Below are 14,848 nucleotides of genomic sequence, written 5' to 3'. Positions count from 1 at the left end.
TACCGGAGTTTGGAGACCTGACTGAAAGAAGTGCATGTCAGGTGCATGCGTGTTTGCCTAGCTTCACTTCCGACCTCGCTTTTCCTCTTCTCAAGTCGTCTTGTAAGCACTTTATTTGACAAGATTTGGAATTACTTGTTTCAGAGGTCAACAAGCTCATTCTTGACGATATATGACCACACCGCACTCAAAGCTTTCAACCTTGAGAAATTCGCAATGGGAGCTATTGCGGTCATCGCCACTGTCGCAATAGCTTCGCTGGCTTGGCCCGTGGTAAACACCTTTCGATACTACATTGAAGCGCGGAAGATTGGTCTCCCCATCGTCATAACACCAGCCGTACCTCTCAACCCATTTTGGCTGTTGTTAATACCTCTTGTTGGGCCCCTGACGAGTAGTCTGCCTGGATACCTGGGAGAATTCCTGAATTATGGGCGTTTCGCCTGGTATTTCCAGACTAAGATGCATGTCTTAGAGAAACTGGGTCCCGCATTTGTGATTATTAGCCCAGGCGGTATGCAGATTCAACTTTGTGATGGGAATTCGGTGGAAGAGCTTTTGTACCGCAGTAATGACTTCCCTAAGCCGGCGTCTTATTACCAGGCCTTAGACGTTTTTGGCGAGAACCTTGACAGCGTGAATGGCAGAGAATGGCAACGACATAGGAAAATCACGACCCCACCGTTCAATGAGAGGAATGTAAGAATCCCTGAATAAGCCTTCTTCTCATACACGAGCCACCAGCGTGTCTGATCCCCCAATTATCTGACACATTCGTAACTAAACATTCACAGAGCAACATGGTTTGGATCGAGTCTTTGAGGCAAGCAAAGGGGATGTTGCGATCGTGGAGCCATGCAGGGGAAGTTGGAACTACGGAAACAAGCCAAGACACGATGAATCTGGCACTCCATGTCCTTACCGGTGAAATATATCGAATCAATTGCTTCCACATGGACCTTCTGCTAATTGACTGACAGGAGCTGGTTTTGGCAGGTTCTATCCTTTTGAAAAAGGGGTATCAAACCCTGCCAATGGTCACACTATGTCTTTCAAGGAGGCTCTTCATACCGTGCTAAAGGAGTTCATTGGCGTTCTACTACTTTCTAATTCCAAACTAATGTCAATTATACTTCCGAAAAGGTTCGACGCCGCCCGAATTGCAATTCCGGAATTCAAACAATATCTAGTCGAATTCGTAGAAGAAGAAAGGGTGGCCCCACAGAAGTCCAGTGAGCACGACAATCTTATGAGCGCTCTTTTGCGCGCATCAGACTTGCGAGAGGTAGAAGGCGAAGGAAGGCGAACTCTGACTAACGATGAAGTTTACGGAAACTTGTTCATCTACGCCTTTGCCGGACACGAGTCAACTGCCAATACTCTTGCCTATGCCATAACACTTTTAGCGGCGGATCTCAAGGTTCAGGATTGGATAAGAGAAGAGGTGCAAGCGATTGCTAGCGAATATGGGGTTGTAGAAAATTGGAAGTATGAGGAGATGTTCCCGCGACTTAAACGGTGCCTTGCACTCATGGTAAGCTACAGTCTCCGTGAGAACATTTTGAGTAGTTAGTGACTGATATTGTCTGACAGTTCGAGACTCTACGACTTTATGGCCCTGTTGTTGCCTTTCCAAGAGCTGTCAACGACTCTTATCAAACCCTTACTATTCAGGGGAAGCAACATATGATTCCACCCCATACAGTAATCTTCGGCACTTTTACTGCAATACATGCATCTAAATACTGGGGATCAGAACCATATGATTGGAAACCCAAGAGGTGGATCCTCAAGAATGAAATGGAGAACAATATAGGCAACGAAGAATTGCTCCAGCCGCCCCTCAGCTCCTTCATGCCATGGTCAAGTGGACCACGGGTCTGTCCCGGAAAAAGATTTGCCCAGGTCGAATTTGTTGCTACACTTGCACTGCTTTTCCAACATCACCGAGTCAAGCCAATCGCCGAACCAGGAGAATCCCCAAGTGGGAGCAAGGCACGCCTTTTGCAAGCGGTCCAAGACTCAGATATATCCACTACGCTCAAGATGAATCATCCCGAAAAAGTTCGGTTATGTTGGGAGAATGATAGCTAAGAGTATGTTTCTACTGCGAATCGTGGTCATCTGGGCTAATCAATGCACGGCCAGAACTTAGCTTAACTGCTTCTCTTCACTCGGCAATGGGTCGTTACATTTTGATCAGGGTTGCAGAACTGTTTGGTTTGATTTGAATGGTGTTCCAATTAATGACTAGCGAAGGAACTTCCCATTTGTGTGATTTTGTGTGATTTTCCTGGGTTATATTACCTCAAAAGCTTTTTGGACTTTGTACTAATCATCTATACCAACGGCGCATTCAATTTGGCTGTATTATAGTTGTGTTGATTCCTCCCCAATAACTATTCACTTCCTCGAAATCATGACCCGTGTTTGAATGTGAGCCATCAGCTCATTTGATCAATTGTCAGCTTGTCCTCATATACCAATGCCTCCACCGTATGACTTCAAATTATTTTGCTTCTGGATAGCCGGTTTTATCTTATAATGTCCGACAGTAGCACTCGAGCATCTTCGAAAGAGGCGGGGTATAGTCTCTCTTGGCCAGACGAAATGTCAGTTTGACATCCTTAAAGGTCTTGATAATTCCACCGATTTCTAGCGTGCGGTTCCAGAGCTTTATAATGGCCTCCGGGTCATTCTCCTTTTCCATATTGATCAAGAAAGCATACGGGTCGGATTCGGCATCCTTTTTGGCGTTTTCCGGTGTCAAGTACTCTATCCCTGCTTCGTTTACTTTTGCATCCTCCGGGAGAAAGACCAAGGGTGTTTGGGGAGGGACATCAATACATGACTTGAACTCGAGAACTCTGACAAGGACTAATTCCTTAAGGGCCTTGAAGCGCTTCAAGGCTAGATTAAGTCGAATCCCAGCTCCTGAACTTTGGATACACTCGTCAAGTAGAGAGTAGAACGACTCTCTTGAGCACGCAACCTTTTGAAACTGGTCGAAGGGATCCAAAGAGTCTCGTCCATTGCTATGTATCTCCATGCTTGCACTTTCGGTAAACAAATTGAAGTAGGGGATGTCAAGTCCGAAGTTAACAGATGCGTTCCACGCCCGAAACTCTACCCCTGGGCTGTCTACTCGAAGTTCGAAACTGAAATTTTCGTAATTCTCCTGGAAGATTTGATTGGACTTCTTGGATACCAAAGGGGCTAAGGCCTGTGTTGATACTAGCTCGCAATCTGTTGCAAGCAGTAAAGACCCCCATCGCGATTCTGATACCAGGAACCAAGAAAACTCGATAATTCGATCGTTGACGAACGTTCGAGTCCATACCAGGTCTTGAATTTCTTGAGGAAGTTTCGTAAATTTTGTGAAACTATGGCTACAGACTTGCGGCTTGGGAGGTTGAAGCTTGACCGCGAGACGTTTCAAGAAAACAGCAAGGCTACTGTGGAGTTTGTGGTCGTAATCATCGTCGAAGGATCCGGAGGTCATTATTCTGGCCTGGTTGAGAAGTCCATGGATCCTTTCGACAGGGAGAGTTTGTAAATCGTCCACGAGCTTTCTCTCTTTATCAGTATCCGTCTCTAGTCTTTTGACCAAAGTTGTGAGATATTTGATATCCTCTTTGCGTTCCGTAATGTTGTCTTGTATCATGGTGGACATCTTGAATCGTCCTTTGCTTGGAGTTGTATAGTATCTTGAGGCCAGAGAAAAGATCCACGGGGGTTGCTAACGCTATGAACGACGTTGCTTTAAGAACCGACAATCCAGATATCGAGGAGAGGTTGTCAAAACTGTGAGAGTGAATCTTGTGCTAAGTTGTGTCCAACTTTAGAAGATGGAGTGTGAGGTATAATTATAAAACCAAAAGTTCAGTGAAACTTGAGTGTGCGTGCCCTTACATTATCTAACCCTGCAAGCTAGAGTCTATCCCGCGACCTAGAATATGGGGCCCAGAGCTGGAGGCTTTTGGTAGACACGTGACATATGTTCCACTGAAAAGGAACACAAATCAGTGTACTTCTAATGATTTGAAATTTAGGTAAGCATGGTATACATAGTCTTCATGAATGCACTCTAAATCTTCTACATCAGACTCATGCAGATTCATGTTTTCAATGGTTGGCGGATTGAAGGCTAGCCCCCCTTTTTACGCGAATTAACACTTCACCATATATAAATCTACAAGAAACAGCCAGAGGTTTTCTTCACTTTTAGCAGTACAGGAGCTAAGTGGTCTTTTTATTGCCACGGCAAATCTCTTAGTAAGTCAGCTTTCCAAGAATCGCACTTGCCGTACCGTATATCAAGTGCTCACATTTAAATACTCTAGTGTTTTACGGCCTTCCTCATAAAAAGCCTTAGGCTGCTCATACTAGATAGAAAAAAAGCAGCAATTACTGTTATTGACTTTTAATATTTTATGCTGCCTAGCACATCATAAGCTAGTGCCGCTTTTTGCTGTCTATCATAAGGCTCCTTTAAAGTAGCAGCGCCTTTTATAAAGAAGGCCGTAAAACACTGTCGCAGATTGGGCGTTAAAGATGACTCTTTTGGTCTTCTTTCACAGATTACTGCCATATAGTTTCAGCCACAGGAGAGTTACAATGTAAAGGGAGTACCAAGTCATACTTTTATCGTCTAAGCCTGACTGGAGCAACTGGGTGAAAGCCCATGAGGCCACAATGCCTTGGGCTAACTGGCAGGGCAATATCTCAAGCTGGAGAGCCCCGATTTGAAGTTCTGCGCCTTTGAGAGTGCGGGGTAAATATATTGAACGATAGGGGAAATAGGATAGGCTCATAAAAATTCGCTATGCTAAACCTTGTAGCCGCTAGCCACAAGTGGTCGTGATGCTCCGTGCTGTGCCACTCCACTGCCACATGCCAAATCTATTCTTCGCCCGAGAACGTCAACGAAATAAATATAAAAGGCAGCGTACCTTGATGATAAAACTCACGAACATGACTTTTCTCACCAGTCAGTTGCGTCCATATCTATCAATCCGTTGCCAACTTCATTATGTACGCATTTCGTCTGAACATTGTCCTCGGCACCCTTCTTCCACTTGCGGCACCGGAGCTTTCCCCTCGGGGACTTAATGATCCGGCTATCGCATACTTAGACCAAATGTGCCAGCCAAATGTCTACAACGCAGACCACAACAGTAGTGGACCCATCGACATTCTCTCTGCGGTAGAAAACTCCCCATTCCCGTGCGAGCAGTCGATACATATACTAGCAATTTGTTCTGCCAATGGCACCTCAGAGATCGACTTCCTCGCGGAACAGCAATGTCTCTGCACTGGCTCATTTTGGGAGGCTCAAGAGACTTGTGATGCCTGTTTTTCTGTGCATGGCCTCCACATATATTCTCCGGAGGAAGTAGCATCTAACCGATCTTCGCTCAAAACGGCTGAATGTAGTCCGACCCCCCCTTTCCAGCCGTATTCAGACCTCTTAAGAACCGTTGACATCGCCTCCGTTCGTCTCGCGCCCAATATCACGCTTACCAATGACAAATTTCCGAATAACACCGCGGTCAGTAATTATTATACGTTAACGTCCAGCTTCACACCGGGAACGATCACCGGAAGTGCTACGGCAAGATTGACATCCTGGGATGGGGTATTGTATACGCCTACCAGCGTTCCTCCGAATCATGGAACTGGCACTACGGGGAGTGAGAGTTCTTCAGCTGCAATTACCTCATCTAGAAGTACTGCCGCTGTATCTTCAAGCGGGAGTCAGTCGTCAAATGGGGCGCCAAGACAGGATGTCAAGGTTGCTGGAGGGTTATTGGCCGGACTACTTGGCGTAGCTGCTATGCTATAAGTGTTTGAAAAATGATAAAACCTCTGAGCATGTACGCAAATGTTCAGTGGGCTTCAGAGGCTCAGCTTTTAAGTGTTTTCGTTTGTTCCATCTCTCTTGTGGATGGGTGTCTAGTGCAAGGGCTTTATTTTCTGCCGTGTTGCCAAATCGCATAGGGATTCTACCACCGCATTCATATTTGCAAAGCTTTTCAACCATGCAGGTTCCTTTTCACATCCCTTTAGCTTAGCTTTAGGAAGTGCAGACTATGTTTTCAATTACTCGGCTTGTACGACGATTTCTATACCTTAAAAAAGCATTGACATAATGTGACGGCTCCAAGTGTGGGGAACCCCCCAACCCCGCTAAAATCCTATGGGGTCTAACGAGATCAGCGAGATCAGCATTTAACCTTAACGAGACTTTACTTACGCCTACTCTCCTCCCCATTAGTAAATGTCAATGATCCTTCGCCCCTCTACGTCTAGGGCTTAGTGGGACCTTACAAGGACCTTACGAGTACCCTTCACGGGCCACTCCAAGGGCTCTAGCCATTCAGTTCCATTTATTAAAGTGGGGGGGGGGGGGGGGGGCGGGTATACTGTACTCGAGTACCTCAGAAGCGAATGCTGCGCGTATTCGACGACCTGAAGTTTAGTGGTATTTCTGTCACATATTATCCGTTCCTTCCACTGCGTTCTTCTTTCTCGTTCAGTGATGCCAAACGAGTTGTCAAGTGCCTCGCTCGAAAATCATGGCAACACTATCACGGTATCTTGCAGCTGGATCGCCTCTATCCGAGGTGTCACAATTTTTCCTGAAATTTTGTACTTGTTGTATTGGCTGGTACATGTAGTCATGAACTCAGCTTAATCGTCGGTTCTTGCTTCTTCGCTCCCTTTGGTCATTTGAAAAGCCTTGTTCGGTCGCACTTTCCCTCTCTCGCCTGCTTCTTCCCCTCCATTTCTTGTTGTCCTCAACCTACCTATACAGTCGTCCCTACTCGCTTTTCGAGCATTCTAACTAACGGCGACATTCCTTTGTTCCTCATATGACCCCTGCAATCATGAAAGCGTTCTTGTCAGCATTGTTTCTCTCTGTTTCTGCGATTGCAGTCTCAAGCACTATTCCTCCTTCACTTACCGATGGGAGATGTGCAAACCTTCTGGTTGATGACTTTGCATCGCAGTCACGATTGATATTTCTGTTCTACAATGCCATGCTTCAGCCTTCTTCCGACGATGGGACCATGGCTCCGATTACAGGCAGAGCGGACACGGCAACTTCAGTCATCGTTTCAAACAACCACCTCACACTGACCTCGGCCGAGGACGGGACTTCATACTGGTATACGATGCTTGGGTGCACCAGAGCTACAGATATGTATGGAGGTATTGGTATAACAATTAAAGCACCCAAAGGCACAACCATGACAATTGAGCTCCAGACTTCAAAAACCTGTTCCTCGGGTAACCCGACTCTACATGATCTCGATTCGACTGCTCTAGGATGGGTCTTTGATGGAACGGAGCAGGATTATAGTATCCCATTCTCCACATTCCAAGGACTTGACACCGATCACCTCTTAAGTCTGCTCCTTTCTGGAATAAGCAAGCCAATCACCCTGGGTCCGATCGCTTTCTACTGCGGACTTTCTGGGACAGAATACCCTGTTCCATCAACGATCCCATTTCTCGAGCCAACTTCAACAATTCCAGCAACTATAGGGCCATCAGCCTTCGTGATCGATACTTTTGGAAATGGAAATTCAAACAACCTCGGCTTCTACTACGGAGGAGATGATGCTGCCACCTACAAGCTTTCAAAGGGTAGGATGACCATCAACATGAAGGGAAATTCGGATTTATCTTGGTATACTCAGGTGTCGGATAGCTGCAGTGACTTTACAACGAACAATGATGGATATCTGCACATCGCATATTCTGGTAGTAATGCCTTCACTATAGCAATGCAGCAACATAATCCCACATGCGACCCCAACAAGAACCCTTGGCCCTACACATGGGATTCCGTCGAAGCAGTGCGATACTCGAACTCTGACAAAACTGACCTCTACGTCCCAATTTCACATTTTGAGATCGATTACACGAAAACAATCGGTTTTGCCCTTAAAGATTTCTATACCTCCATTCCGACCCTAATCTCGAAAATCGAGATTATTCAGACGGTTCCCAATGGCTTTCTCGTTCCAACCAAGCTGAGCACGGCGCCATTAATCTTTGCTTGCACCAGACCCAACTCGTTTGCAGCTGGACACCAAATAGCATATCATTCATACACCCATCCACCAATGGAAGGACTTCCTTCCCTCGCTGCGATTGACTGGGAGCTCAACAACGACATCTCAGCCGTCTCTCAAACTCTCGGCATAACCTCCAAGTACTTCCGACCGCCTTTTGGCACAGAGGGGGCCCGCGTTCGCCAACGTCTTGCTGCTCTGATTCCCGGTGCCAAGTTCTCGGAGTGGAGCGTGGATGTGCAAGATTGGTTGTGGGCAGAGAGCACGACGCCAGAGAATCAAATCAAGAGTTTCCAAAGCGACGTTGATAAAGGAGGTAACCTTGTGGTTATGTATTACTTGTACAATACGACTGTTAGGTACCTGCCGCAGTTTATTGATATTGCGAGAAAGACTGGAAAGCAGTTGATGCGGGTTGATCAGTGTATGGAGGATCCCGATGCTCCTCCTTTGTGACGACGCTGGTTTATGGAAGTCGTGGTTCTGGGAAAGGCTAGACAGGTCAAAGCTGTGATTAAAGTTCGAAATGGCTCTCTAGAACGACGATGTAGTGAGAGAGCAAAATGCTCCTTATTCATGATTCACCACCTGGGAGAAATTGAACAGCGTTGGGAGCATAAATGACAGTTCTTAAGTGAATACTAGACAGCCTTGAACTTTATCTGATACAGGAACCGATTCAAGCCTCCCACGCTACTGACTATTCAATGTGAGGCCAGGACTAAGGTAAGGCTCCTAGCGATCTACTTTCTAAGACCTCTATACCTCTAACATATGACCTCCTTACAGATTCACGTCTCATTTACGTGGCAGACTGGTAGCTATGCTTGGCTGCTAGCTGCTCTATAGAACCAGCCTTTCCAGAACCAGAAGCAGACCTCAACCATAAGGCAAAGATTCCACCTTTGCAGCTATACCACAACACAGCACTGCCTATTGCAAGTTCATCAAGTCATATTGGCTCTCAAAATGGAACGGCCAGTGCTACATCATCAGGATCGTCATCTTCTTTCTCCTCGGCATCCTCATCTAGCCATATCTCGTCATCTGCTACAGCCAAAAGCACTTCGATCTCGACAGCCCCTTTTAGTGTCACAAATTCATTCTCTGATGTCGAGTCGACCATTACACCTGTATCATTCTCATGGTTTGATGTCCCGACAAGCACGATTTCAGACGCAGCAGCAACGTCCGAAGCTGTCCTCCTTGGTGGTTTATATTTCGCGCTTCAGTTCAATCGAAAGTGGCTTACGGATGAAAAGCTAAAATCTCAGTATCTTGATTCAGTCCAAAAAACAAAAGAGGAAACGGAAGATTTGCTGAATTCCTTGAGTGTAAAAGCACCAGATATGCCGGATTGTACAAATACAAAGAGAAAGAGGGGAGCGTTGTCCGAAAGACAGGTCAGGGCCCTGCTGGCTAACAGGAGTATTATATCGAGCGTAGGAAATGCAGTTACTGGAGCTATTCATGATGTTGCGAAGCTCGTTAGTTGTGCACAAAACGTGGTCAATAACTTGGTTGATTCAGTCAAGGCGAACGTGGTGGATCTTGGAGAAATTGAGGATTTGACAGACTCTCTAGCAGACATTGCGGAGGCTCTGGAAGAAGACGGCGATGATGACACATCTTCCTCGCAAGGGTCGTCTTCCGCCACAATCACGAGCTCATCACAATCTTCTAGCAGTTCATGCTCGGCACAAACAACAAGTGCCTGCGATACATCATACTCTGTTTTCACACCTTCGGGCGCAACTACCGCATCTACATCTACCATCACACTTTCATGCTCAACCGTAACCGGCTGTTCAGCTTCTCTGACTGGATCTCAGACGACGAGCACGGACGACTCAGATTATTCGGCCACGTTAAACTATGACCAGTTTCTTGCGGGCGTCACCATTACTTCCTGGTACGATGTGCAGCAGTCTGCTCTCGCGCAGGCTATGGGCGACACCACCGACTCGTACGTCACTTGGACCTCTGGTACAATGACTACGACAAACTCCAGCTCCAGCCCGACTGGAGGCAGTTCTTCTGGGACAGCAAGCTCAAAGCCTACGGCAACCAGCACCAGCTCTCGATCAACCGGGACGAGTTCCACAGGGGCTCCAAGTTCAAATTCTACCGCAACCGCCAGCTCCACAGGAAGGAGTTCAACCGGGGGATCAAGCACACAATCTGCGACAACCGGCACAAGCTCCAGCCCATCTAAATTAACAACTTTTTCAACTTCAACTGTATCAAAATCTCCCCCAACAACAACCTCAGCTGCTGCTACGAGTTCTGCGACCACGGCCACAACCTTGCCCAGTGCGACTCCGACAGAGGTGGCACAGTTTAAGTTCTTGCAACAGCCCGGCGTAGCCGTGTGGGAAATATTCACGTCCGCGCCCGGCAAAGAGGCCAACACGGGACGCTGCGGAGACGTTGGACAGAACTTCGCGGATGCTACTATCCCGAGAACCTCATCGGTCTCCGTCGATAAGGTCCCTTTCCCACAGCCGTCGGGTGGTGGCAGCTTTCAGATCGGTAGTACAGGCAATTGCGTTTATACGGGCGATGGAAAAGATGCAGGGTCGGTGAAATGCAATGGGGGGACTGTGGCTTGTTCAGCGGTGGATACTGGGACTCAAGATTGCAGCAATCTGGGTGTAACAATCACTTTGACTCCAATGATTGAATGCAACTTGTACTAAAAGGTTATGGGATTTGGACATGTTATATCGGGTAATGGCCCCGACTAGCGTATTTATGTGTATATATTTGGGCATTTGAAGCCCTATAGGAGTCTCGGAATTATATACTTCTTTACGTTATAAGATCTTGCACAAAACAATAAACACCCACAATAAATAGAACAAAAGGACGAGCGACCTGCTGGAGTTTAAACACCATAATGCATAGGAATCAATCATCCCACTGCGGGTGAGATAACAAGTATACTCGAGTATTGCTTGGCACAGAGATAGTCGTTCTGGCACGTCGTGCAGGTCCTTTCTGGTCCTCGCTTGCACATTCCGCCCAACCTTCCGCAATTTCATGCCAGCAGCACACCATCGTCTTATTTAAGCAAATGACAGGGACAACATTCATTCAGGCCATACATTGCCAATGAGACTAGAACAGCAATAGCCAATGACTGCTCATTGACATTTCGCAATTTGGGTCGAGACGCCTCAGGCCTGAAGGCTGCCAATCAAGTAAGGGGGGAAGGTGAATGAGGTGATGGTGCCGAGTGCCGTTCATGCTTGCATTGATACCATGTGAGATCTTGACCTTGGACGTCTTGGAAATGCGATAAACTGCTCCGAGTGGATGGGAAGGAAACCGGGAGTCGGTGGTTGGCTTTAAGTCCGTCCTTGATTGGGCTTGAGGAGGAATGATTCCGTATGTCGTTATTACGAGGATGGGGTAAAAGCTCGATGACTTTGAGATAAATACCTTGAATCTTCCTTGATATCTAGTTCCATCTTTTTGCCTCCTGTAAGGTACTTCATCTCATAATATTAGGAGATAAACTACTCGCATAACCGACCCCGTTCAGCAAGCACTATATAAAACCAGTGTGAACAATGGCACCATCCGTACAGCAGATCCTAGAGGATACCCCCTCAGTGTTGCCCGAGAAGATTGCCGCTGTTGTCAAAGAAGTTCCCAAAGTAAAGAGACAAATCGAAGTTGAAGGAGGAAAGACAGACGCAAAGGCAAACTCTCTTCTATTACTCGAAAGCACTTACTAACAACCACCAGTACCCCCAATATCTGCCAACCTGGAACCACGGCCAGAAATACTCTCCATTGCAGCCCTTCATTCATACCGAGCATGGCAAAAATGCCGACGCAACGTTCCCCAACCTCCTACCCCAAGGTAGTAAGGCCAAAAAGCTAACTCCAACCATTGGCTCCGAAGTCACCGGTGTTCAACTCAGCAAGCTCGACGCTGCTGGCAAAGACCAGCTCGCTCTCTTCGTCGCTCAGCGAAAGGTAGTAGCGTTCCGTGATCAAGACCTCGCCGATCTCCCTCTACAAGAAGCTCTTGACTTCGGGGGGTATTTTGGGAGGCACCACATCCATCCTACGAGTGGGAGTCCAGAAGGCTTCCCGGAACTGCACATCGTGCACCGATACGGTGCTCCGGGAACATCTGAGTTTGACTCCTTCCTCGCCGGCCGTAACAGCAGCACGTCGTTCCATAGCGACGTCTCGTACGAGGCACAGACTCCCGGCACGACATTCCTATACATTTTCGACAGCCCGGAAGAGGGTGGCGACACCGTTTTCGCAAACCAGGTCGAGGCGTATAATCGTCTCAGTGAGCCGTTGAAGGAAAGGCTGCATGGGTTGAAGGCTGTGCATTCGGGGTTTGAGCAGGCGCAGTATAGTAGGGATAAGGAGGGGGTTGTGAGGAGGGAGCCCGTCAAGAACGAGCATCCGATTGTGAGGACGCATCCTGCGACTGGGGAGAAGGCGCTTTTTGTGAACCAGGGTTGTGAGTTTAGAACCCGTCACCGCTTCATGACCGCTGGCTGATGAGAAGTAGTTACGCGCAGCATTATTGGATTGAAGAAGGAAGAGTCTGATGCTCTGCTAGCATTCTTGTTCAACCACATCAGTCGAGGAATTGACTGGCAAGCTCGCGTGAGGTGGGCGCCAAAGACCGTTGTTGTGTGGGATGTAAGTATCCGTATTGGTAATTTGCATCAGGTACTGATATGCAAACCTCGCAGAACCGTGTTACGGTCCATTCAGCTACTCTGGATTGGAGCTCTGGCGAACGTCGCCACCTTGCTCGAATCACGCCGCAGGCTGAGATCCCTTTTGAAACTCCGTATGTCAAGCCTGAAGAGGAACTCAAGGCATAACTTGGACAGGCTTCGGAGGCATACCGACTTATGGAAGCTACTTGATTTGTGAGAGTGAAGAAAAAGGCACAGGCATTGGAAATACAAAGGCAGCATTGTTTTAACCATCCTCTGCCATAAATATTAGGTATAATTGAAAACACTTTCCATCAATTATTCGTGCCTAATTAAATAGCAAAATGATCTTCCGAAGCCTCGTTGCTTCGCCGTAACGAGCGTTTGCATCTGCATAGCCGTGAAGAGATATGCTATGCATAGCTGTCCAACTAGCACTAACCACTAGAGCTCGAGGTACCGGAAGGCCTATAAGCGGCCTAAATGCGTAGGGTCAGGCTTCTACTACTATCTACCTACCTAGGGAGCTTACCGAGTATATGAGTGCGAAGGTGTAGCCTCGAATGATTATAACTTCCTTGGCGCATAGGAGGGCTACTATAGATCGCTTTATGTCAAGAAATTTCACGAATCTCTATCGCCGTTGAAAAGGGGTTGCCATTTTTGAGGTTGCTGATAGAGGTATGAAAACATGTTTTTAGGTCAATAGTGGGAAATGCTTAAGAGGGGATTTTAGCTCCAGCTATTTCCACGTGACCTTCGAGGACAATTAAAACACAGTTTCGCATAAGCTATTTCATACACATTAATTTCAGTTTATAGAGCTTAGAGCTTCTAGACGCCACTCATGGAAAAGATATAGAGCGTATAGTCACGTGGTGTATGTGTCCGATAAGGATTAATTCCATAATGCAGGCACAGCTTTTAACATCTTGGTGGATATCTTAGAATCAGCAACAAGGCCCCGGATATCAGATTTTGGATTAGCAAGTAAGTATGAATTTCTTGTCTAATGTTTATATATTAACATGACTAAATATATATCAATCCTTAATTCTTGACTATACCTGGTACGAAGGTACTTGGCGAGCTTTCTCTAACGCGACGCGATCTCGCGAATTCGCGTCACACGAAATTCACTCGAAATCCCCCAATAATTAACCTCACTTCTACGTCAATCGATCTGTTCATCCTTCACTTCACAATGACTCACCTTTTCCCAACCGCAAGCACCCCTGCGATAGCTTATCACACCTTCTACTCCGCGAACATGAACTCAGCAATGAATCTCACAAAGGGCTCCGCGCAACCGCCTGGCACGTCTGGCTCGGAAGTGAAGCCAAAACAGAAGGGTCGTGCAAAAGGAAGCAAGAATAGGCCACCAGACCCCACCTCGAAGAACGCAGCTCTCGCCCTCAGGTTTCTGGAAAACGTCATAGTGCCTTCGAATTATACCCCTCCAAAAGCTGCAATGAAGAGACCGTCACAAGCAGTAATAGGCTCAAATCTACAAAATATAACTGCTGTGCGTGAGGGGCAAAAGAATCAGAGTGCATCGAGTGTGGTGGGAGTTCCGAAAAGGGAAAACCCTGCTATCGCAGTTGTTGGGAAGCAGAAGAGCGCATCGAGCGCATTAAGCACGCCAAAGAAGTCTGCTGCTGCGATCTATCAACAGTCGAGTCCATCAAACACACCGAAGAGACAGGGCCGGCCTCCACTTGGAGAGGGGAAGAGTAAGAGTGTATCGAATACGCCAAAGGCTTCAAAGACGGGCAGGCCTGATACTTCGACTGTGGCGGAACGGATGGCAGCTATATCGACTACGCCAATGGTTATAATAAGACAAAAGGTCGTTGGGTTAGAAAAAGGCTACCAGGGCGCGGGCATACCGAATACGCCAAAAACCTCGCAGATGTATAAACATCCCGTTGCGACGAACGGGAACCTGAGCACAGCTACGCCTACGCAGAAGACTTCGCAGATATATAAACCTTCTATTGCAACGGGCGGGAACCTGAGCAAAGCTATATCAAATACGCTGAAGACTTGGCACATGCATAAACC

General features: G+C 47.1%; 4 protein-coding genes across 4 annotated transcripts; all 4 read left to right on the top strand.

Annotated features, from left to right (window-relative positions):
- Nucleotides 1–144: 144 nt before the first annotated feature.
- CYP4Z1 (Cytochrome P450) lies at nucleotides 145–2,094 on the top strand (the record flags this gene model as incomplete). The annotated part of the gene is made up of 4 exons (XM_031147866.1): nucleotides 145–699; nucleotides 795–924; nucleotides 981–1,534; nucleotides 1,594–2,094. Coding segments are annotated over 4 exons (1,740 nt in total), but the record flags the coding sequence as incomplete, so codon positions are not given.
- Nucleotides 2,095–5,032: 2,938 nt separating this feature from the next.
- Nucleotides 5,033–5,845, top strand: LHYA1_G002891 (uncharacterized protein; the record flags this gene model as incomplete). Its single annotated transcript, XM_031147865.1, has 1 exon — nucleotides 5,033–5,845. The coding sequence occupies one exon, from the start codon at nucleotides 5,033–5,035 to the stop codon at nucleotides 5,843–5,845; it is 813 nt and encodes a 270-aa protein (XP_031007998.1).
- Nucleotides 5,846–6,890: 1,045 nt separating this feature from the next.
- On the top strand, nucleotides 6,891–8,540 carry xynD (Bifunctional xylanase/deacetylase; the record flags this gene model as incomplete). The annotated part of the gene is made up of 2 exons (XM_031147864.1): nucleotides 6,891–8,416; nucleotides 8,444–8,540. 2 exons carry the CDS (start codon nucleotides 6,891–6,893, stop codon nucleotides 8,538–8,540), a joined length of 1,623 nt encoding a protein of 540 aa, XP_031008037.1.
- A 3,119-nt stretch (nucleotides 8,541–11,659) lies between these two features.
- On the top strand, nucleotides 11,660–12,949 carry JLP1_5 (Alpha-ketoglutarate-dependent sulfonate dioxygenase; the record flags this gene model as incomplete). The annotated part of the gene is given in 4 exon segments (XM_031147863.1): nucleotides 11,660–11,746; nucleotides 11,766–12,576; nucleotides 12,628–12,761; nucleotides 12,815–12,949. 4 exon segments carry the CDS (start codon nucleotides 11,660–11,662, stop codon nucleotides 12,947–12,949), a joined length of 1,167 nt encoding a protein of 388 aa, XP_031008000.1.
- Nucleotides 12,950–14,848: the final 1,899 nt, after the last annotated feature.

This window comes from Lachnellula hyalina (assembly GCF_007821495.1).
Source record: "Lachnellula hyalina strain CBS 185.66 chromosome Unknown contig00020, whole genome shotgun sequence".
NCBI classification, from domain to species: Eukaryota; Fungi; Ascomycota; class Leotiomycetes; order Helotiales; family Lachnaceae; genus Lachnellula; species Lachnellula hyalina.
Note: the sequence above shows the minus strand (reverse complement) of the source record. Positions and strands in the feature narration are given on the sequence as shown.